Raw genomic sequence first — 24,802 nt, 5'->3', positions numbered from 1 at the left:
TGCAAGAGCACTGCAAAATGACCTCCAGCAGGCCACAAATGTGCATGTGTCTGCACAAACGCTTAGAATGGCGTAAAAGACCAAAGATTGTTGACTATTTGACCTGATATTGTGTGATCACACAAGATATGTCATACAAATAGGAAGTCTCAAATAAAACTCACCAGTGTCAAAGCCTCAATTTCAGCATCTACTTCCGACAGACACTTGTCCAACACCAGTTTCCAGTTTTCCACCTCATCAATGCGATCTGAAAGTCGGGTGCGGTTGTCCTCCTCATCCCATTTAGTCTAATCAAGAAGTACAGGTTGTTTATTCATTGTCACCGTAAGATATCATGCTCCAAAGCACAACCAAATTCATTGTAAAATATCATAAGAGGAATAATGTAACAGTGATGGGACCAAAGGGCTGTCAAGCTTCTTCTAAATAATATCTAGTAGACACGAACCATCCACATAAAATGCACTTTATCTACATTGTGTTCTGAGTCCAGTTGGCTTTTTCAAGACCGTTTTCTACGTTCAGGTATGTTCCATCTGTGTCTCCATTCAGGGCCTCTGCAGCAGATTCTGTCAGGTCTGACAGCAAAAGAAGCGTTGCGTGCTACACTGTTTTTACAGTCAAAATGATGGCTTCCTCATCGAAACCTTAGAGACAGCAGATCTATTGCCAGGTGAAAACGGCCAGTTATTGCTCTTATTTTAATCTCCCTTTATCCAGATTACGGTAATCTTTTTTTATCCACCATACAATTCCATAGATATGGGTCTTTTTATTTAATGATAATTATTTATGGTCTTTACCAAGGGGGCATGTTCAAAGGGTAATAATGCAGAGCAAAAAAGTCACTGAAAAAATACTATGCCCAAACAAAAATACACAACAAAATGCAGCAGACCCCCAAGATTAAGGCGGAGGCAGCACAGGTGCAAAATACCAATGACACAACAACTTACAAACCCACCACACATCAGGGGGTGGCTGTGTAGTATTCCAAATGCACACAGGTTTGCATAGGGTGTCATTCACACCATTATGTGAGATGCACTGCTGTCCAGATAACAGTCTATTACCAACACCCCTAATATTAGATTAGGCAGGGTGCCTAGTACCATAAGTATGTAGTGGAGGGACTCACGAGACAATGAGGACCCTTGACGTGGGAGGTTGTGAGCTTGTGTATTTTGACCAAAATATAGACCAATAACTCATGCATCATATCCATCTTTGTGGCACATTTTTCCATTTTTATGAAAGGTCCAGGCCGGGCCTTTCAGTGGAGGCTGGGTGATTTGGTGTGTCTGTCCTATGGGGTGTACTTATGGTACTGGACAGTCCCCTGATCTAATAGTAGGGGCATCTGGACAAGGTGCATCTCAGGCAGTGGTGTGCGCTTGGAATACTAGGCAGCCACCCCCTGATATATGGTTTGCATGTGGTTTTTATATTAATATTTTGCACCCGTGCTGCCCTCGCCTTTATCATGGGGTCCTGTTGTGCATTTATATTTGGGCATGGTATTGGTATGTTTGGCTTTCTTTGCCTTTTTATTTTCTTTTTTTTTTCAGTGAACTATTAATAATGCAGAGAAGCCTAAAGACTATTAAAATTAACACTAGAAATTCCATATTTCTGGAATTGTACGGCAGATTTTAACAAAGAAAAAAACTGAATTATCATGAGAGCAATGGGAATAAAATAAGAGCAAAAACTAATTATTTGGGTTCTTTCTGACCCGGTGACAGGTTCGCTTAAGCCAGAATCCATTTATCATATCAGGAAATTCAAATCCAAGTGAAAGCGAAATAAGATGCAGTACACTGGACTGGCCACTAAGAAAGGCATGGTGCTGTACTGCAATCAGCTACCTCCAGGGCACATAACAGCGCAAGCTGAAACGTGGTGGTAATGAAACTTTATAGGCTGGATGTCAGAAATAGGGGAGACCCCGTGCTATTTTTTTTTTTTTAATTATTTAAATAATTAAAAAATACAGCATGGGTACCCCTCTAGTCATGATAACCAGCCTTGCTAACACTGACATCTGAGGGTTACAGCCTTCAGCTGTAAGTTTAGCTTGGCTGGTTATCAAAAATACAGGGGAACCCACACCATTTTTTTTCATTTATTTATAGTGCAGGCGGCAGCTGATGAATACTCCCATCAGTCGCCGACTACTCTCGCTGTTATTAGCTGCAGCAGGTGTAGTCTGATGGCAGTAGTAGTCCCATCAGCTGCTGTCTGCTCTCCCTGCTATCAGTTGAATGTAAGGCTACTTTCACACTAGCGTCGTTTGCGATACATCGCAATGCGTCGTTTTGGGGAAAAAACGCATCCTGCAAAGTTGTCTGCAGGATGCGTTTTTTCCCCATAGACAAACATTAGCGACGCATTGCCACACGTCGCAACCGTCATGCGACGGTTGCGTCGTGTTGTGGCGGACCGTCCAAACAAATAAACGTTGCTTGCAACTTTTTTTTAGCGTCGTGTCCGCCATTTCTGACCGCGCATGTGCAGTCGGAACTCCACCCCCACCTCCCCGCAACTCACAATGGGGCAGCGGATGCATTGGAAAAATGCAACTGCGACGGGCCGAGTACGACGCTAATGTGAAAGTAGCCTATCTCTCAACATTCCCCCTGCTCGTGCTGATTGCTGGCAGAGCAGGGGAAAATAATAAGAGCGGTCTTCAGCACCCGGCAACGGGAAACAGCACTAACTGTACTGCTATTTCTCAGGCGCCTGTACATGTGACACTGATGATACAGGGATGTCATCCGTGTGTCATCAGCGTGAACGTGTGTGAGATGTTTTGCTGCCCATGCTGCTGTTAAAAAATGGACAGGTCAGCTGGGATTATTGGTGTACATCCACAGAGTAGAAGGATTTGGCAGTGGGGCAATTAACAAGCTGGATCAAAACCAACGAGATAAAATCAATGACAAAATCAGGGGACGGGCGTAGTCACAAAAATAGGGTCAAAACCAGAGTAAAAAAACCAATGACAAAATCAAAAGGCAATAGAACAGTTAAATAGATTGTCCAAAAGGTATAAGTCATCAATATAAAATAGGTGGGGTCTGATCCCCTTGCATCCCACGCCCTGCACCGATCAGCTGAAATCTGCTCTGACAATAGAGCAGTGGCACATAAATAGCAGTACTTGGCAGTGGCCATTAAGCAACGTATGAGGCTGTTGTATTCTGAGAGTACATTGTGGCAGGTGGAGGTAGTTTCCAGCTGATCAGTGGGGATGTAGGATGTCGGACCCCATTCATCTCATGGTGAGGACTCTTATACTACAGATAGGTCATCACTGTGTTAGTTCCAGACAATCCCTTTAACTTTCATTGAGTACATACCATAAAATTAAACAGTATTTGTATACTTTCCTGATGGTAACCTTTGTTGCAGAGCTGTGCGCTTATGAACAACTGCGTCAAGGTCTAGTATGCTGCCTAGTTATCAATGGCTGATCAATCACACTTACTGGATTGGAGAAGGCAGATTATTTGGTTCATTGCTGATTACGTGATGCTATGGCTTTCTAGAAATCATAACTATCCTGAGCAATTATCTATACCGAGTGCTTAGAAACCATAACCCTTATTCTGGAAGTCACACATTAATACAATTCAGACACTGATGTACAACTTGTAAGGAAAAGTGACTGACAGATACCTGGTTGTTCGTCTCATTCCGAAGAGTCCTGGCCTCCTGGCGGATCTGATGGGAAGCGGATTGCTGCCTCTGAGCATTTGTAGAAATCAGCAAGTTGTTGGTATGCCAGTCTGGGACTGAGAAGCGGCTTCCTGGTTTCACACTTAAAGTAGCCATGTCTAAATGGAAATTAATAAATATTGTCGTGTTAGCTCTCACATATAAGCATGGAGTCCATAGCTACAGGAGGTTGGTGGCTCCAAGCAGGGATATGGATGGCTACTAACAGAATGAGAGAGAAATGTTTGCAAAAAGTTGATATTATTATACGGGTCTCCTTTAGCCAATACAGTATTCAGTACCGAGCTGTGAAAACTATGGTGTCCGCAGATTTAGAACATATGTCTCATATCTATCACATCTTGAACCATCATGAGCAAATAAAGCCTTAGACCCCACTCAATCCATTTAAAGAGAACCGGTCAGGTCTGATAACACTGTTATAGGGTTAATCTGCAGATTAATAGCGTTATAAAGGTGGCCAGCCACTGGTCTGAAAGCCTGATTAACTTCTTTCTCCTGGAAGCCGCCAGTTTTCAGAGCTCCACCTGGAAGCACGCCCGGCTGCCACTGGCTGACAGTCGGCTCTGTACTCATGCACCGCACCACAGGCTGTCAGTCAGTGCTGGGATGTGCTTAGAGTCGCCGCTCTCAGTGCTTCTGTAACCAGTGGTGGTAGCTGTCAGACACCATCATAACTATATTAACCTGCAGATTGACCCTATACCTGCAGAATAAAAGCACTATCTGACCTAATAGGTTCTCTTTAAAGAGGACCTTTTAATGGATTTTTAATTTTAAATAAGAATCTCCTCCAATTTGTTGAGCTCCACTCATCTTGAAACAATTTTTCTTCCGTGCCCCCCCCCCCACTCCTTCCAAAGTAATCCCCCCTCCCCCAAAATCAACCAGGTAAGGCTACTTTCACACTAGTGTTGTTTGGCGTACGTCGCAACGCGTCGTTTTGAAGAAAAAACACATCTTGCAAATGTGCCCGCAGGATGCGTTTTTTCTCCATGGACTTGAATTAGCGACGTATGGCCACACGTCGCATCCGTCGTGCGACGGATGCGTCGTGTTTTGGCAGACCCTCGGCACAAAAAAACATTACATGTAACTTTTTTTGTGCCTCGAGTCTGCCATTTTCGAGCGCGCATGCGTGGCCGAAACTCCACCCCCTCCTCCCCGGACATTACAATGGGGCAGCGGATGCGTTGAAAAACTGCATTTCTTTCACAACGTGCGTCTGTATGTCGGGCCGTTGTTCCGACGCTAGTGTGAAAGTAGCCTAACAAAGATGCAAATTTTCCCATCAACAACTGGAGGTATACTACAGAACTTCTCTGTGGGCAATCATGTTTTGACAGGCCAGTATCCAAGGAGAAAGAGCAAATCCCACAGAAGCTCTGTGTTACACCCAGTTGGTTGCATGGAAGATTAGCTCTTTTTATTTCTGGGGGGAGTAACCTTGGAAGGGAAGGACACAGGGAAAACTATTCCAGAATCAGTGGAGCAGCAGCAATAGGAGGTGCTCAGCTGTAAGGACTTGTAATGTGACATTAGGGGCCTAGACTGCACTTCGCATATTGGACATAATTTCACACAAAATCTCAAATTGTTGGCACTCTCAACTTAATATTTGGTTGCACACCCTTTGGAATAAATAACTGCAATCAATCACTTCCTATAACCATCAAAAAACTTCTTGCACTTCTCAAGTGGAACTTTGGACCACTCTTCTTTTGCAAACTGCTCCAGGTGTCTCATATTTGATGGGTGCCTTCTCCTAACAGCAATTTTAAGATCTCCGCACCGGTGATTAATGGGATTTAGATCCGGACTCATGCTGCCACTTCAGAACTCAGTCTCCAGCACTTTATCATCCATTTCTTGAACTGTTTGGAGTCATTATTCTGCTAGAAGACACATGACCTAGGATACAAACTCAGCTTTCTGACACTGGGCACTACATTGTAACCCAAAATCCTTTGGTAATTTTCAGATTTCATGATGCCTTGCAGACAGTCAAGGCACCCAATGCCAGAAGCAGAAAACAACTCCAAAACATCTTTGAACCTCCACAATATTTGATTGTAGGTACTGTGATCTTTTCTTTGTAGTCCTCTTTTCGGTTTCAATAAACAACATAGCCTCACAAAGATTACTCCCATAAACAAAGATTCAGTTTTCTTGCAGAGAAAAAATCATAGGCTAAGTATACAAAGTATATGAAAAATATATTAACATCTGTCCCACAGTATGGTTTAGAGCTGAACTGGGCAAAGTGCAAACAGAGGCCACGGGCTGCACCGTGCCCGCCTGCTCGCTGTCTCCATCTGCGCTGACTTCATTAGTGGAGGAGGAGTCTCCAGCCACCTCCTCCACCAATTAGCGTGTGAAACAGCTGCTGTAATGACGTAATTTCATCGCATCAGCTGTAAAGTGCGGAGAGTCAGCGCAGCGGAAACACCGAAACAGGAACAGAAGCAGAGCGCTGGGGAAATGGGACTGAGGTGAGTATGTGGTGTTTTTTTTTTCATGTGTATGTTTGGATGGACATGGGGAGGCTACGGGGGGCCTGATCAGTGACATGGGGAGGCTATGGGGGCCTGATCCAGGACATGGGGAGGCTATGGGGGCCTCATCCATGACATGAGAAGGTTATGGGAGCCTCATCCTGGACATGGGGAGGAAGTAAACATCGGTGAATGCACTTCCCCATGCTTCCTCCTCTCATACTTATTCTACTATCGGGGCGATCCCAATAGGCCAATTCCTTCGAATGAGAAGGATATGTACTTCTGCCAGGAATTCTAGGAAATGTGATCTACTTGCAGGGAAGAAGGAAATAAGACAATGGCAGGGACCAAAAATTAGGTACATTACTACTTTTAATCATCAATGGGAGACTATGCGAAAGATTATGAATAGACATTGGCCAATTCTCAAAACTGAACCCACTCTTGCATGATTTCTCCCAAATCTACCCCTCCTGACTGCGAGAAGATGGAAAAATTTAAAGGACTTCTTGGTTAGGAGCCACAATGTGGCAAAGGAACCCAGGATTTTTGTGACTGGTAATAGAAAATGAGGCTTGTGATTGCTTGGCCTGCTGTAATAATGTGCGGGCAACGTCGTTCACATCGTCTGATGGCCAAAGTGAGTTTAAGATCACTGATTATATCTCTTGCAGCACCACATATGTGATTTATATGGCCAAATGTCCATTTAAAGGGTCACCTGAATTTGGCGGGCTCTCTGTCCGGTCCGATGGACGGTGTTTTCTCTCCTTTCATTCACCGCTTCCTTTCCCGCTGGCCGCAATATTATCTTGAATATGAGTCTGTTTCCTCCGTAGTTCACGCGTGCGCAATGCAATCTTGCCTTGCGCACGCGCAGTATGCTTTGCCCAACTGCGGGCAAAGCCGAAAAGCATTAGTGCGCATGCGCAGCCGCACTATGTCCCGGAAGTATTTCGCTGTATTTTCTGGACATTCTATACTGACCCATTTGCGACTGTACATGTATTCATTTGACTGCATCTATTACCATTTGGGTATCCGGCCACCTTTCACATAATTTATTCTCCAGCTGCTTATTTCTGACTTACTTTTCCCCTCTATGGCATCACGAGCGGGTACGCATGACCACTGCGGCCGGGTCCGGTATGCATCTCTCTGGTTTCCGCCTGTGACGCGGTTGGTCTTTGACATCACAAGGGATTTTCCTGACCCACCGCGTCACGTGAGAGGCTGTGGGAGTGGCGTCCACACGGGCCGGTTCCCAGTGCGCATGCACCGGTAACAGCGCTTGATGTTCGGCACCTGTAACACACGCTTTAAAGGACTGAAGGGAGACACACAGCTACAGCCCTCCGAAGAAGCCCTACGCAAAACAGGGGTGTGTGGACCCACACTAGCAGGCCATATGGGTAAGCAAGCTGCCATCTGAGCTCCGTTGTAAGCTGCTAGTGTAATTGGGCTGATGGGTGCAGTTAGAGTGATATACACTCTCCCAGACCGAGCCCCCCTCCCCAATTTTATCTCTGGAATGTATGATTTGCACTTTTACTTTTTGTACTATGCACTTTTCTTGCCATAGCATGTAGCCTCAATGGGCTTTAATTTTTTGTTGTCAGCCTGCCCAGCTGGTCCTGTTTTAGTGTTAAAGTGTCCCTATTATTTACACCGAAGCTCCCTATGCACCTCATCCATGATAACCTGTTTTAACCCCTTCACCCCCGGAGCTTTTTCCGCTTTTTCATTTTCGTTTTTTGCTCCCCTCCTTCCCAGAGCCATAACTTTTTTATTTTTCCGTCAATATGGCCATGTGAGGGCTTATTTTTTGCGGGACGAGATGTACTTTTGAACGATATCATTGATTTTACCATGCCATGTAACAGAAAACGGGAAAAAAATTCCAAGTGTGATCAAATTGCAAAAAAAGTGCAATCTCACACTTGTTTTTTGTTTGGCTTTTTGCTAGGTTCACTAAATGCTAAAACTGACCTGCCATTATGATTCTCCAGGTCATTACGAGTTCATAGACACCAAACATGTCTAGGTTATTTTTTATCTAAGTGGTGAAAAAAATTTCCAAATTTTGCTAAAAAAAAAAAAAAAATTGCGCGATTTTCCGATACCCGTAGCGTCTCCAATTTTCGCGATCTGGGGTCAGGTGAGGGCTTATTTTTTGCATGCCGAGCTGGCGTTTTTAATGATACCATTTTGGTGTAGATACGTTCTTTTGATCGCCCGTTATTGCATTTTAATGCAATGTCGCGGCGACCAAAAAAACGTAATTTTGGCGTTTTGATTTTTTTTCTCGCTACGTCATTTAGCGGTCAGGTTAATCCTTTGTTTTTATTGATAGATCGGGCGATTCTGAACGCGGCGATACCAAATATGTGTATGTTTGATTTTTTTTTAATTGTTTTATTTTGATTGGGGCGAAAGGGGGGTGATTTGAACTTTTATATATTTTTTATTTTTTTTATATTTTTAATCACTTTTTTTTTTAATTTTAGCATGCTTCAATAGCCTCCACAGGAGGCTAGAAGCATGCACAACTCGATCGCCTCTGCTACATAGAGGTGAAGTACAGATCACCTCTATGTAGCAGAAATGCAGGGTTGCTTTGAACGCCGACCACAGGGTGGTGCTCAAAGCAATCGGCCATCAACAACCATAGAGGTCTCAAGGAGACCTCTGGTTGTTATGGCGATGCACTGCTGACCCCCGATCATGTGACGGGGGTCCGCAGTGCGAGCACTTCCGGCCGCGTGGCCGGGAGCGCTAGTTAAATGCCGCTGTCAGCGCTTGACGGCGGCATTTAACTAGTTAATGAGCGCGGGCGGATCGCGATTCCGCTCGCGCTCATTGCGCGCACATGTCAGCTGTACAAAACAGCTGACATGTCGCGGCTTTGAGGTGGGCTCACCGCCGGAGCCCACCTCAAAGCAGGGGATCTGCCAGCTGACGTACTATTCCGTCAGCTGGCAGAAAGGGGTTAATGTTATAAGTTTGTCATGTCTTGTAAGATTGTTTAATAAAAATACAACATTGGGAGGCTGTGTGGGGCTAATGCTGTATATGGGGAAGCTGTGTGGGGCTCATGTTGCATATGGGGAAGCCGTGTGGGGCTCATGTTGCATATGGGGAGGCTATGTGGGGCTCATGCTGCATATGGGGAGGCTATGTGGGGCTCATGCTGCATATGGGGAAGCCGTGTGGGGCTCATGTTGTATATGGGGAAGCTGTGTGGGGCTCATGTTGCATATGGGGAGGCTATGTGGGGCTCATGCTGCATATGGGGAGGCTGTGTGGGGCTCATGCTGCATATGGGGAAGCTGTGTGGGGCTCATGTTGCATATGGGGAGGCTGTGTGGGGCTCATGCTGCATATGGGGAAGCTGTGCGGGGCTCATGCTGCATATGGGGAGGCTTTGTGGGGCTCATGTTGTATATGGGGAAGCTGTGTGGGGCTCATGTTGCATATGGGGAGGCTGTGTGGGGCTCATGCTGCATATGGGGAAGCTGTGTGGGGCTCATGTTGCATATGGGGAAGCTGTGTGGGGCTCATGTTGCATATGGGGAGGTTGTGTGGGGCTCATGCTGCATATGGGGAAGCTGTGTGGGGCTCATGCTGCATATGGGGAGGCTGTGTGGGGCTCATGCTGCATATGGGGAGGCTGTGTGGGGCTCATGTTGCATATGGGGAAGCCGTGTGGGGTTCATGCTGCATATGGGGAAGCTGTTGGGCTCATGCTGCATATGGGGAAGCTGTTGAGCTCATGCTGCATATGGGGAAGCTGTGGGGCTCATGTTGCATATGGGGAAGCTGCGTATGGCTCATGCTGCATATGAGAAGGTTCTGTGGGGCTCATGCTGTATTTTGAGAGGCTCTGTGGGGCTTATGCTGTATATGGGAAGGCATGGTCGGGGCTCTTACAGTATAAAAGGGCTGTGGGGGGTTCATACCATATGTAGAACGAGCTGTACTCGGGTTCAAATTATATATAGGGGGTGTCAGCATACTTAATTCTGCTCAATATTAAGTGTTACAATTAATCTTAATATAATTATGAATAATATAGCAATTATAATTAATATATTGATATTAATATTAAGCAGAATGAATTTCAACCTATTGGTTCGGTCTTCCACAATGGTAACGGTCTCTCAAGTGGCCCCTGAGAAAAAATTAATTGCCAACCCCTGGTTTAGAGTAATTATTTAATACACAGCTCTGGCAAAAATTAAGAGACCACTGCAAAATGTTCAGTTTGTCTGATTTTTCTCTTTTTAGATATATTTTTGAGTAAAATGTAAATTGTTAATCTACTATATAATTGTCTAAGGGTCACTTCCATCTTTCTGTCTGTCCTTCTGTCTGTCTGTCACGGATATTCATTGGTCACGGCCTCTGTTTGTCATAGAAATCCAAGTCGCTGATTGGTCGCTGCTAAACAGCCACGACCAATCAGCGACGGGCACAGTCCGGAAGAAAATGGCCGCTCCTTACTCCTCGCAGTCAGTGCCCGGCGCCCACATACTCCCCTCCAGTCACCGCTCACACAGAATTAATGCCGGCGGTAACGGACCGCGTTATGCCGCGGGTAAAGAACTCTGTAACCGCTGATATTAACCCTGTGTGTCCCCAACTTTTTACTATTGATGCTGCCTATGCGGCATCAATAGTAAAAAAATGTAATGTTAAAAATAATAAAAAAACAAAAAAACCTGCTATACTCACCCTCCGTAGTCTGCTGAGCGATGCATTATGAAATTACCCAGAAGACTTCTGGGTAAGTCATCTGGGTGATTTCGCAATGCATCCTGGGAACGGAAGATGGCGGCAGCCGTGCGCGTATCGCCGGAGCTTCGGTGGATCCCAGGAGTGAGTATATAACTATTTTTTATTTTAATTATTTTTTTAACAGGGATATGGTGCCCACACTGCTGTATACTACGTGGGCTGGGTTATATACTATGTGGGCTGTGTTATATACTACGTGGCTGCTATATACTGTATGGGCCGTGTTATATACTACGTGGCTGCTATATACTGCGTGGGCTGTGATATATAGTACGTGGCTGTGTTATAAACTACATAGGCACTGTTATATACTATGTGGGCTGTATTATGTACTGCGTGAGCTGTGCTATATATTACGTGGCCACTGTTATATACTGCGTGGGCAGTGTTATATACTACGTGGCTGCTATATACTGCGTGGGCTGTGCTATATATTACGTGGCCAGTGTTATATACTACTTCGCCTGTGTTATATACTGCGTGGCTGCTATATACTGCGTGGGCTGTGTTATATAGTACGTGGCTGTGTTATATACAACGTGGCCACTGTTATATATTGCGTGGCCTGTTTTAACGCATCGGGTATTCTACAATATGTATATAGCAGCCACATAGTATATAGCACAGGCCACGTAGTATTTGTCTGCTATATACTACATGGCTCCTATATACAATGTGGCTGCTATATACATACATAAATACATATTCTAGAATACCCGATGTGTTAGAATCGGGCCACCATCTAGTTTATTCTATAAACTTCTGAGAACATGTCTCCGAATTTCCAAGCAATAAATTTTGTATTTTTTTCCAAAAAGGAGAAATGGTCAAAATTAAAAACAAAACATTGCTTTCAGACCTCAAATAATGCAAAGAAAACAAGTTCATAATCATTTAGAAACAACAACAATACTAATGTTTTAACTCAGGAAGAGTTCAGAAATCAATATTTTGTGGAATAACCATGATTTTTAATCATAGCTTTCATGCGTCTTTGCATGCTTTCCACCAGTCTTTCACGCTGCTCCTGGCGCAAAAATGCAAGCAGTTCTTCTTTGTTTCATGGCTTGTAACTATCCATCATCCTCTTGATTACATTCCAGAGGTTTTCAATGGGGTTCAGGTCTGGAGATTGGGCTGCCCATGACAGGGTTTTGATGTGGTGGTCTCTTAATTTTTGCCAGAGCTGTATACACTGTGTTCCAAATTATTATGCAGATGACATTTTTCTCGGATTTTCCTAAATAATCGGTACAAATGACAGTCAGTCTAATAAAAGTCATCACCCGTTAGATTATACATCGAATTTTATGGAAGAAACCTCCCAATGATAACAGTATAATCTCCAAAATGAATAAAAACTCAAAATGCACTGTTCCAAATTATTAGGCACAGTAGAATTTCTAAACATTTGATATGTTTTAAAGAACTGAAAATGCTCATTTGTGGAATTTGCAGCATTAGGAGGTCACATTCACTGAAGAAAAAAGCTATTTATCTCCAAAACATCCTAACAGGCCAAGTTACATGTTAACATAGGACCCCTTCTTTGATATCACGTTCACAATTCTTGCATCCATTGAACTTGTGAGTTTTTGGAGAGTTTCTGCTTGTACGTCTTTCCATGAAGTCAGAATAGCCTCCCAGAGCTGCTGTTTTGATGTGAACTGCCTCCCACCCTCATAGATCTTTTGCTTGATGATACTCCAGACGTTCTCTATAGGGTTGAGGTCAGGGGAAGATGGTGGCCACACCATGAGTTTATCTCCTTTTATGCCCATAGCAGCCAATGGCTCAGAGGTATTCTTTGCAGCATGAGATGGTGCACTGTCATGCATGAAGATGATTTTGCTCCTGAAGGCACGTTTCTGCTTTTAGACAATGGAAGAAAGTTGTCAGTCAGAAACTCTATATACTTTGCAGAGGTTATTTTCACACCTTCAGGAACCTTAAAGGGCACTACCAGCTGTTTCCCCATGATTCCAGCCCAAAACATGACTCCTCCACCTCCTTGCTGATGTCGCAGCCTTGTTGGGACATTGTGGCCTCCACCAACCATCCACTACTCCATCCATCTGGACCATCCAGGGTTGCTCGACACTCATCAGTAAACAAGACTGTTTGAAAATTAGTCTTCATGTATGTCTGGGCCCACTGCAACAGTTTCTGCTCATGAACACTGTTTAGGGGTGGCCGAATAGTAGGTTTATGTATCACAGCAAGCCTTTGAAGGATCATACACCTTGAGGTTCGAGAGACTCCAGAGGCACCAGCAGCTTCAATAACTGTTTGCTGCTTTGTAATGGTATTTTGGCAGCTGCTCTCTTAATCCAAAGAATTTGTCTGGCAGAAAACTTCCTCATTATGCCTTTATCTGCATGAACTCTGTCTGTGCTCTGTTTCAGTCTCAAATCTCTTCACAGTATGATGATCACAAAGTTTTTGTGAAGTATCTAATTTTTTCATACCTTGTCCAAGGCATTGCATTATTTAACGCTTTTCAGCAGCAGAGAGATCCTTTTTATTTCTCATATTGCTTGAAACCTTTGGCCTTCTTAATAATGTGGAACATCATTTTTAAGTAGCTTTCCTTTAATTAGAATCACCTGGAAAACTAATTATCACATGTGTTTAAGATTGATTTCAGTGATCCATTGAGCCCTGAGACACAATACAATCCATGAGTTTATTTGAAAAACAAAACAATTAAATCTTTATGACACTTAAATCCAATTTGCATAATAATTTGGAACACAGTGTTTATTATAATAAGTGGTAAGCCCATATGGAAAAAGTATAAAAATCAAATTCCTATAGCACAGATGACTTTATTGTGGTACAAGTTCTCCACCTAGTGGCAAATAATAATAAATAGCCTCAAATTCAAGAAATAATATAAAACTGGTTAACAAGTCGCAAACTAGTGACTATTAAATTATATCCAACATATTAAATGGTAACAAATAAAGTGACAGTGCACATGTAAACATTCAAGAGTTATTATATCCAATGTATATAGGCCCAATTCCATAAGGTATATGTGACACTATGGGCATGACATGGCCAATGCTTCATATAGTTACCCAGATTAAAGGGTACATCTATCTGTCTCGTATGTGGTTTGCTTTTCTGGTACTGTGATATTGTGGGGTCTGCCTCGTCCTACTGCTCCATGATCTATGCACTAGCACTTATGATTCTATCTGAAGCAGTGGCCGTGTCATGTCATACTGTCACACATACCTTATGGAATTGGACCTGTAATATACAGTTGGTCTCAATAGTTTACACACCCTGACAGAATTTTTGCTTTCTTGGCCTTTTTGCAGAGAATATGAATGATAACACCAAAACTTTTTCTCGACTCATGGTTATGGGTTTGGTGAAGCCATTTATAATTTTTTTTCATGACATCAGGTCACCATGGCAGCAATTGGGCCCCCACGATGATGTCGCAGATCCAAGGCACTGCTCCCACCACTGAGAGATGGGTGTCAGCTGTTAGAATCAGCTGACACCCGGCGGCAATCACCATGACGTACTGAGCGTAGGTGATCGCTATGACGTACATATACTGAATTGGTCGAGAAGTCCATCCCGACCATGACGTATATATACTGCAAATGTCGGGAAAGGGTTAACAATGTTTTCTTAATGATTTCCTCCAGGCGCGGTGACGTGCAGTGCCTGGAACAGTAGCGTAGCTACTGGGGGGGCAGAGGGGGCCATCGCCCCGGGCCCTGTCACATGAAGGGGCCCACTGGGAGCCGGCACTGCCACTTCTGTGCTGAGGCACAATACAGCACAGGAGGAGAGCAGTAAATGCCTGCTCCCCTGCCTGACGGAGATTCTGCACGCTGGTAGCACAGTGGCCAGTTGTAAATCTCCTTCCTGCACTGACTGTATTGTGCTCAGTGCTGACCGACCTCAGAAGCTTCTCCCGGGCTGCAGGTTTCTTCCCTCCCTGTGCACGCTGGGACTGGCTCAGGGCAGCACACTGGGTCCTAGTGCCCACCTGCATTATATTCAGCTACTTCCTGGTCCTGCTGCAAACGTCATTGGTAAGTGGGGATAAGATTGATAGGCATGTCATAGTCCCTGGGGGGTAAATGTGAGAGGATGGGGGTGTTGTGGGGGAGGGGGACAGGGAACTGGGGCGTGAATGTGAGAAGATAAGGGTATTGTGAGGGCTGAGGTGGGTGAGGGGGCAACAGGCACTCCATCACATGTAATAGTTGTTCTCTGGGATGGGGAGGTAGGGGGCATATTATACTAACCAGCTGGGTAAGCCATAAGCTACATCACATTTAGGCTATGTGCACACGTTCAGGTTTTTTTGCGCTAAAAACGCTATTAAAACTCATTAAAAACGCATACATTATGCATTCTATCATTTAGAATGCATTCTGCATGTTTTGTGCACACTGATGCGTTTTTTTCCACGAAAAAAGCGCATTGCGGTAAAAAAATGAGCATGTTCATTATTTTTTACGGATTTTCTGCGTTTTTCCCGCAATTCTATGCATTTGGGAAAAACCGCACAAAAAAACGTGTCAAAAAACACATGCGGATTTCTGGCAGAAATGTCCGGTTTTTGTCAGGAAAATTTCTGCAAGAAGTCCTGACGTGTGCACATAGCCTTAAGCATCACTCCAGCATTTTTTTTAATTTGACTGCTGGAATGGCGCGTCAAAGGTAATTGCACACACTGTGGATTTTGCTGTGGATCTGCAGCAGTTTTCCATGCGTTGTACAGCACCATGTAAACCTATGGAAAACAAAATCCGCAGTGTACATGTTGCGGAAAATTCCACGTGGAAACGCTGCCGATTATTTTCCTCAGCATGTCAATTCTTTGTGAGGACTCTGCAGCATTTTACACCTATTCCGTAATAGGAATCCGCAGGTGTAAAAACGCAGGCGAAATCCGCACAAAACCAACAAAATCCGCAGTAAATCTGTGGGGAATCCGCAATGTGTGCACATCCCTAAGAGGCGCAGTTACAGCTGCTGCTCTATACTCAGAGCGGTGACTGAAACCGTGCCGGCGCCGCCTCCGAGGCTGCAGTGAGGAATAAAGCTAATTTCCTCCTGGCAGTGTGACTCTCAGTGCAGGAGACACAGTGTCAGAACACTATTAACTATTATATTGTGTTTTGGGGGATCATTGAGGACATCATTCTATGTATAGGGGAACTCTAATGGACATCATAATGTATGTAGGGAGCTGTGGGCCCATCATACTGTGTATGGGGGGCTGTGAGTTCAAAATATTGTGTATAGGGGAGCTGTGGGGCATTATACTGTGCATAGGAAAGCTGTGGGCCCACCATACTGTGTATAGTCAAACTGTACATGAAGGCTACTTAGGGGACATTATTAAATGTTAAGTGGGAACTTAAACATTATTGTTATATGGGCACTCAGTACTGAGACCATCAAAATTTCATGTGTGGTAATTTTACTTTTTAGGGACAAAATGTGGAGGGCACTAGCACAGGGCATTAATGTTTTCTAGGGGTGAATTTTATTATCTAGAGAGCACAAAAGAGTCATTATTACTATGTAAGGGGCACAGTGGTGGCATTGCTATGTGGGGCGGCACCATTATTGTACCACACAGCAGGTGCTGTTGGACACATACGGCAACAGCGGCTCAGTATTGGGGTATCAGGTGCAGTAATAGGGACACATACAGCAGCAGCGGCTCAGTATTGGGGTATCAGGTGCAGTAATGGGGACACATACGGCAGCAGCGGCTCAGTATTGGGGTATCAGGTGCAGTAATGGGGTCACATACGGCAGCAGAGGCTCAGTATTGGGGTATCAGGGGCAGTAATGGGGACACATACGGCAGCAGCGGCTCAGTATTGGGGTATCGGGCAGTAATAGGGTCACATATAGCAGCAGCGGCTCAGTATTTGGGTATCAGGTGCAGTAATGGGGACACATACGGCAACAGCGGCTCAGTATTGGGGTATCAGGGGCAGTAATAGGGACACATATGGCAGCAGTGGCTCAGTATCGGGCTATCAGGTGCAGTAATAGGGACACATACAGCAGCAGCGGCTCAGTATTGGGGTATCAGGGGCAGTAATAGGGACACATATGGCAGCAGAGGCTCAGTATTGGGGTATCAGGTGCAGTAATAGGGACACATACGGCAGCAGCGGGGTCAGTATTGGGGTATCAGGTGCAGTAATAGGGACACATACGGCAGCAGCGGCTCAGTATTGGGTATCAGCAGAATGAGGAGTTTGAGCAGGTTGGGGATAGATGGGGACGGGGCTGGAAATGTGAGAAGTCTGATGTGTCATCATAATTTCTGCAGACGAGTCCTGGTGGAGAAGTTGTCTTGTTGGGCTGGGCCAGATGGAACAGACGAGAAAAGTGAACGATTCCATCAGAAAGAACGTCATCTGTAAGTTATTATCTATAACTGTGCTGTGATCTCTTATATGGTCTGTAGAACTGGTATCTACCAATATATGGTCCTCATATAGTAGCATCAGTGTTTATTTTTGTATATAGATGTATTTTCAGTCACAGTGCGGTCATCTGCTGATGTTCCCCTATGCTCACAATTAGGGTGCACCACGTAGCTGTAGTCAGGGGTACCTCGTTAGGGGCCCACTCAGATTTTTCGCTACGCCACTGGCCTGGAAGAAATCCCTGCTTCCTCTTTTCATTACAATACCACTTCCCTCCGATGCACATCACACTGCCCTGTGACGTGCAGTTGCGGTGCCGTAATCCTGCGCATGGGCTATGCACTCGTGTGGTCATGGGTACCTTCTCCCCCTTCAAATGGCAGCATTTTCATTGGTCTTCTGCGCAGGCGAGTCACCGCTACTGAGCACACACCAGCAAGTCCATGTCTGAATGGCTTAAGAAAAACAAAATTAAGACTTTGGAGTGGCCTAGTCAAAGTCCTGACCTTAACCCCTTTCTGACCTCGGACGGGATAGTACGTTCAAGGTCAGATCCCCTGCTTTGATGTGGGTTCCGGCGGTGAGCCCACATCAAAGCCGTGACATGTCAGCTGTTTTGAACAGCTGACATGTGCGCGCAATAGCGGCGAGTGGAATCGTGATCCACCCGCCGCTATTAACTAGTTAACTACCGCTTCCGGCCGCACAGCGGGAAATGAGCGCATCGCCGACCCCGTCACATGATCGGGGGGTCAGTGATGCGTCAGGATAGTAACCATAGAGGTCCTTGAGAACTCTATGGTTACTGATGCCTGCTTGCTGTGAGCGCCACCCTGTGGTCGGCACTCATAGCAAGCCTGTAATTAAGCTACAAAAGAGCGATCTGATGATCGCTGCTATGTAGCAGAGCCGATCAGGCTATGCCAGCTTCTAGCCTCCTATGGAGGCTACTGAAGCATGGCAAAAGCAAAAAAAAAAAAAGTTTCTAAAAATATGAAATAAATAAATAAAAAAAAAAAGTTTAAATCACCCCCCTTTCGCCCAGTTCAAAATAAAACAATAAAAATAAAATCAAATATACACATATTTGGTATCGCCGCGTTCAGAATCGCTCGATCTATCAATAAAAAAAAAAATTAACCTGATTGCTAAATGGCGTAGCGAGAAAAAAATTTGCAATGCCAAAATTACGTTTTTTTGGTTGCCGCGACATTGCATTAAAATGCAATAACAGGCGATCACAAGAACGTATCTGCACCAAAATGGTATCATTAAAAACGCCAGCTCGGCACGCAAAAAAATAAGCCCTCACCCGACCCCAGATCATGAAAAATGGAGATGCTACGGGTATCGGAAAATGGCGCAATTTTTTCATTTTAGCATTTAGTGAACCTAGCAAAATATCCAAAGAGAAAACACGCATGGGATTGAACTTTTTTTTTGCAATTTCACCGCACTTGGAATTTTTTTCCCATTTTCTAGTACATGTCATGGTAAAACCAAAAGTTCAAAAATACAACTCTTCCCGCAAAAAATAAGCCCTAACATGGCCATATTGATGGAAAAATTAAAAAAAGTTATGGCTCTGAGAAGGAGGGGAGCGAATAACGAACACGGAAAAACGAAATATCCTAAGGTCATGAAGGGGTTAAAGGGAACCTGTCAGCAGGATTGAGCACAGTAACCTACAGAAACTGTCAGGTTGGTGCCGTTATGCTGATTACAATGATATCTTGGGTGATGAAATCCGGCCTGTGGTTGTTGTTTAATCTTTATTTTCCACGGCACCTTCCTGCAGAACGTTTTTTCCCTTCACTATGCACATATATTCATTATGGAAACTAGGGGGCAGGTCAGTGAGGGAGCAGGGACCTGTCAGCATGCTGCATTATGAATATATGATCAGAGCACCACATACACCAACCCAGGACACGAGAATCTCATTAACTACAAACTGAAAATAAAGATTAAACAACAAGATGGATTTCATCAACCCAGGTATCATTGTAAATAATCAGTATAACGGCGCTGGCCTGACACTGTCTGTAGGTTATGGTGCACAATCCTGCTGACAAATTCCCTTTAATGAGTTTGAGATGATGTGACATGACCATACAAAGGAGGTTCATGCTCGAAAATCCTCCAATGTGGCTGAATTACAACAATTCTGCAACGATGAGTGGGTACAAACTCCTCCAGAGCATAAGACTCATTGCCAGTTATCGCAAACGCTTGATTGAGTTGTGGCTGCTAAGGGTGGCCAACCAGTTATTAGGTTATGGGGCAATCACTTTTTCACACAGGGCCCTGTAGGTTTGGATTTCTTTTTCCCTTAAAAATAGACGTTCATTTAAAAACTGCATTTTGTTATTACTTGTGTGATCTTTGTCTGATATTTACAATTGTTTGGTGACCTGAAACATTTACGTGTGACAAACATGGAAAAGAATGGGATATCAGGAAGAGCAAACACTTTCACACAACTGTATATCTACCTATGTTAGAGAGTTTACAGAGGGGTTCAGTATTGGATTGCAGAGCTAGACAGAGGCACCCAGGATACCTACAGCCGGTACTACAGTGCACCCATGGGGGCTGGGTGTGTCCCGATACTGTGCACCCATAGGGGCTGGGTGTGTCCCGATACAGTGCACCCATGGGGGCTGGGTGTGTCCCGATACAGTGCACCCATGGGGGCTGGGTGTGTCCCGATACAGTGCACCCATGGGGGCTGGGTGTGTCCCGATACTGTGCACCCATAGGCGCTGGGTGTGTCCCGATACAGTGCACCCATGGGGGCTGGGTGTGTCCCGATACAGTGCACCCATGGGGGCTGGGTGTGTCCCGATACAGTGCACCCATGGGGGCTGGGTGTGTCCCGATACAGTGCACCCATGGGGGCTGGGTGTGTCCCGATACTGTGCACCCATAGGCGCTGGGTGTGTCCCGATACAGTGCACCCATAGGGGCTGGGTGTGTCCCGATACAGTGCACCCATGGGGGCTGGGTGTGTCCCGATACAGTGCACCCATAGGGGCTGGGTGTGTCCCAATACAGTGCACCCATGGGGGCTGGGTGTGTCCCGATACAGTGCACCCATGGGGGCTGGGTGTGTCCCGATACTGTGCACCCATGGGGGCTGGGTGTGTCCCGATACTGTGCACCCATGGGGGCTGGCTGTGTCCCGATACTGTGCACCCATGGGGGCTGGGTGTGTCCCGATACAGTGCACCCATAGGGGCTGGGTGTGTCCCGATACAGTGCACCCATGGGGGCTGGGTGTGTCCCGATACAGTGCACCCATGGGGGCTGGGTGTGTCCCGATACTGTGCACCCATGGGGGCTGCGTGTGTCCCGATACTGTGCACCCATGGGGGCTGCGTGTGTCCCGATACTGTGCACCCATGGGGGCTGGCTGTGTCCCGATACTGTGCACCCATGGGGGCTGGCTGTGTCCCGATACTGTGCACCCATGGGGGCTGGCTGTGTCCCCATACTGTGCACCCATGGGGGCTGGCTGTGTCCCGATACAGTGCACCCATAGGGGCTGGGTGTGTCCCGATACAGTGCACCCATAGGGGCTGGGTGTGTCCCGATACAGTGCACCCATAGGGGCTGGGTGTGTCCCGATACAGTGCACCCATGGGGGCTGGGTGTGTCCCGATACAGTGCACCCATGGGGGCTGGGTGTGTCCCGATACAGTGCACCCATAGGGGCTGGGTGTGTCCCGATACAGTGCACCCATGGGGGCTGGGTGTGTCCCGATACAGTGCACCCATGGGGGCTGGGTGTGTCCCGATACAGTGCACCCATGGGGGCTGGGTGTGTCCCGATACAGTGCACCCATGGGGGCTGGGTGTGTCCCGATACAGTGCACCCATGGGGGCTGGGTGTGTCCCGATACAGTGCACCCATGGGGGCTGGGTGTGTCCCGATACTGTGCACCCATGGGGGCTGGCTGTGTCCCGATACTGTGCACCCATGGGGGCTGGCTGTGTCCCGATACTGTGCACCCATGGGGGCTGGCTGTGTCCCGATACTGTGCACCCATGGGGGCTGGCTGTGTCCCGATACTGTGCACCCATGGGGGCTGGCTGTGTCCCGATACTGTGCACCCATGGGGGCTGGCTGTGTCCCGATACTGTGCACCCATGGGGGCTGGCTGTGTCCCGATACTGTGCACCCATGGGGGCTGGCTGTGTCCCGATACTGTGCACCCATAGGGGCTGGGTGTGTCCCGATACTGTGCACCCATGGGGGCTGGGTGTGTCCAGATACTGTGCACCCATGGGGGCTGGCTGTGTCCAGATACTGTGCACCCATGGGGGCTGGCTGTGTCCAGATACTGTGCACCCATGGGGGCTGGCTGTGTCCAGATACTGTGCACCCATGGGCGCTGGCTGTGTCCCGATACTGTGCACCCATGGGGGCTGGGTGTGTCCAGATACTGTGCACCCATGGGGGCTGGGTGTGTCCCGATACAGTGCACCCATGGGGGCTGGGTGTGTCCCGATACTGTGCACCCATGGGGGCTGGGTGTGTCCAGATACTGTGCACCCATGGGGGCTGGGTGTGTCCCGATACAGTGCACCCATGGGGGCTGGGTGTGTCCCGATACTGTGCACCCATGGGGGCTGGCTGTGTCCCGATACTGTGCACCCATGGGGGCTGGCTGTGTCCCGATACTGTGCACCCATGGGGGCTGGCTGTGTCCCGATACTGTGCACCCATGGGGGCTGAGTGTGTCCAGATACTGTGCACCCATGGGGGCTGGCTGTGTCCCGATACTGTGCACCCATGGGGGCTGGGTGTGTCCCGATACTGTGCACCCATGGGGGCTGGGTGTGTCCCGATACAGTGCACCCATGGGGGCTGGGTGTGTCCCGATACTGTGCACCCATGGGGGCTGGGTGTGTCCAGATACTGTGCACCCATGGGGGCTGGCTGTGTCCAGATACTGTGCACCCATGGGGGCTGGCTGTGTCCAGATACTGTGCACCCATGGGGGCTGGCTGTGTCCAGATACTGTGCACCCATGGGCGCTGGCTGTGTCCCGATACTGTGCACCCATGGGGGCTGGGTGTGTCCAGATACTGTGCACCCATGGGGGCTGGGTGTGTCCCGATACAGTGCACCCATGGGGGCTGGGTGTGTCCCGATACTGTGCACCCATGGGGGCTGGGTGTGTCCAGATACTGTGCACCCATGGGGGCTGGGTGTGTCCAGATACTGTGCACCCATGGGCGCTGGCTGTGTCCCGATACTGTGCACCCATGGGGGCTGGCTGTGTCCCGATACTGTGCACCCATGGGGGCTGGCTGTGTCCCGATACTGTGCACCCATGGGGGCTGGCTGTGTCCCGATACTGTGCACCCATGGGGGCTGGGTGTGTCCCGATACTGTGCACCCATGGGGGCTGGGTGTGTCCAGATACTGTGCACCCATGGGGGCTGGCTGTGTCCAGATACTGTGCACCCATGGGGGCTGGCTGTGTCCAGATACTGTGCACCCATGGGGGCTGGCTGTGTCCAGATACTGTGCACCCATGGGCGCTGGCTGTGTCCCGATACTGTGCACCCATGGGGGCTGGGTGTGTCCAGATACTGTGCACCCATGGGGGCTGGGTGTGTCCCGATACAGTGCACCCATGGGGGCTGGGTGTGTCCCGATACTGTGCACCCATGGGGGCTGGGTGTGTCCAGATACTGTGCACCCATGGGGGCTGGGTGTGTCCCGATACAGTGCACCCATGGGGGCTGGGTGTGTCCCGATACTGTGCACCCATGGGGGCTGGCTGTGTCCCGATACTGTGCACCCATGGGGGCTGGCTGTGTCCCGATACTGTGCACCCATGGGGGCTGGCTGTGTCCCGATACTGTGCACCCATAGGGGCTGAGTGTGTCCAGATACTGTGCACCCATGGGGGCTGGCTGTGTCCCGATACTGTGCACCCATGGGGGCTGGGTGTGTCCCGATACTGTGCACCCATGGGGGCTGGGTGTGTCCCGATACAGTGCACCCATGGGGGCTGGGTGTGTCCCGATACTGTGCACCCATGGGGGCTGGGTGTGTCCAGATACTGTGCACCCATGGGGGCTGGCTGTGTCCAGATACTGTGCACCCATGGGGGCTGGCTGTGTCCAGATACTGTGCACCCATGGGGGCTGGCTGTGTCCAGATACTGTGCACCCATGGGCGCTGGCTGTGTCCCGATACTGTGCACCCATGGGGGCTGGGTGTGTCCAGATACTGTGCACCCATGGGGGCTGGGTGTGTCCCGATACAGTGCACCCATGGGGGCTGGGTGTGTCCCGATACTGTGCACCCATGGGGGCTGGGTGTGTCCAGATACTGTGCACCCATGGGGGCTGGGTGTGTCCAGATACTGTGCACCCATGGGCGCTGGCTGTGTCCCGATACTGTGCACCCATGGGCGCTGGCTGTGTCCCGATACTGTGCACCCATGGGGGCTGGCTGTGTCCCGATACTGTGCACCCATGGGGGCTGGCTGTGTCCAGATACTGTGCACCCATGGGGGCTGGGTGTGTCCAGATACTGTGCACCCATGGGGGCTGGGTGTGTCCCTGCCTGATACCGGCTGCTCACCAGGGTCAGCAGATGGCGGCCACCAGCTCTACTGACTGTACAAGCTGCCAGGATCCGGGTGATGGTAAAATCTGGGGTTCCCAACAGCCTGCGGGGGAAGGGGTCACCACTTGCAGCTAAAATAATGGGGTCCCTGATAGCAATGGTCCTACACACCGTCCCAGGAGTCAGCTCTTCCCAAATGGCTGATAACAGAGAACAACAGATAAACAATAGATTGCCTGTCGTATCAGACTACAGCGTCTGCTTGGGGAAACATCCCACAGTAAAGTGCAGCATGCAGATGGATCAGGGCTGGGTAAATAAATGGCCGGCACATTCCCTACTTACATTCCCTACTTACTGCATGCAGGGCCTCAGACGTGCTCCTTCACAGCCGCAGACTGAGGTGCCCGCACTTCGCCGCGTCTCTAGGAGCCGTTTCCAGGGGAACGAAGAATGACCAATCATTGCTCAGTGAGTTAGTTTACAGGTACTTCCATAGTAACGACACGTGACTTAATGGTGCACCGCAAGGAATTCTGGTCAGGGCTGCGCTGTGTTCAGTTCTGAGGCACCGACTGCTGTAGTTGTAAAATATGGGGTCTATGTGTAGGTGTCGCAAAATAAAGTCTCCAGCACTAGCACTAATGTGGGGGAGGCAGAGCGTCATTGCTCCGTGCACTAGCACTAATGTGAGGGAGGCAGCCCGTCACTGCTCCGTGCACTAGCACTAATGTGGGGGA

The 24,802-nt window shown here is 47.7% G+C and overlaps 1 protein-coding gene across 2 annotated transcripts in view; it reads right to left on the bottom strand.

Annotated features, from left to right (window-relative positions):
- The window catches only part of TEKT2 (tektin 2), a 51,221-nt gene extending 26,727 nt beyond the window's left edge, over nt 1-24,494 (bottom strand). The window contains exons 1-3 of one of the 2 annotated variants that reach the window (XM_069756850.1): nt 24,421-24,494; nt 3,685-3,842; nt 165-290 (exon numbers count right to left, since the gene is read on the bottom strand). In XM_069756850.1, the coding sequence (XP_069612951.1) occupies nt 165-290; nt 3,685-3,840 (282 nt within the window). In that variant the 5' untranslated portion in view covers nt 3,841-3,842; nt 24,421-24,494. Of the gene's footprint in view, nt 1-164; nt 291-3,684; nt 3,843-24,407 lie in introns of both variants that reach the window. The other variant, XM_069756851.1, reaches the window with a different exon arrangement.
- Nucleotides 24,495-24,802: the final 308 nt, after the last annotated feature.

Source organism: Ranitomeya imitator, chromosome 3 (assembly GCF_032444005.1).
Source record: "Ranitomeya imitator isolate aRanImi1 chromosome 3, aRanImi1.pri, whole genome shotgun sequence".
Classification (NCBI taxonomy): Eukaryota; Metazoa; Chordata; class Amphibia; order Anura; family Dendrobatidae; genus Ranitomeya; species Ranitomeya imitator.
The sequence above is the reverse complement of the archived record's forward strand: the minus strand, read 5'-3'. Positions and strand labels throughout refer to the sequence as shown.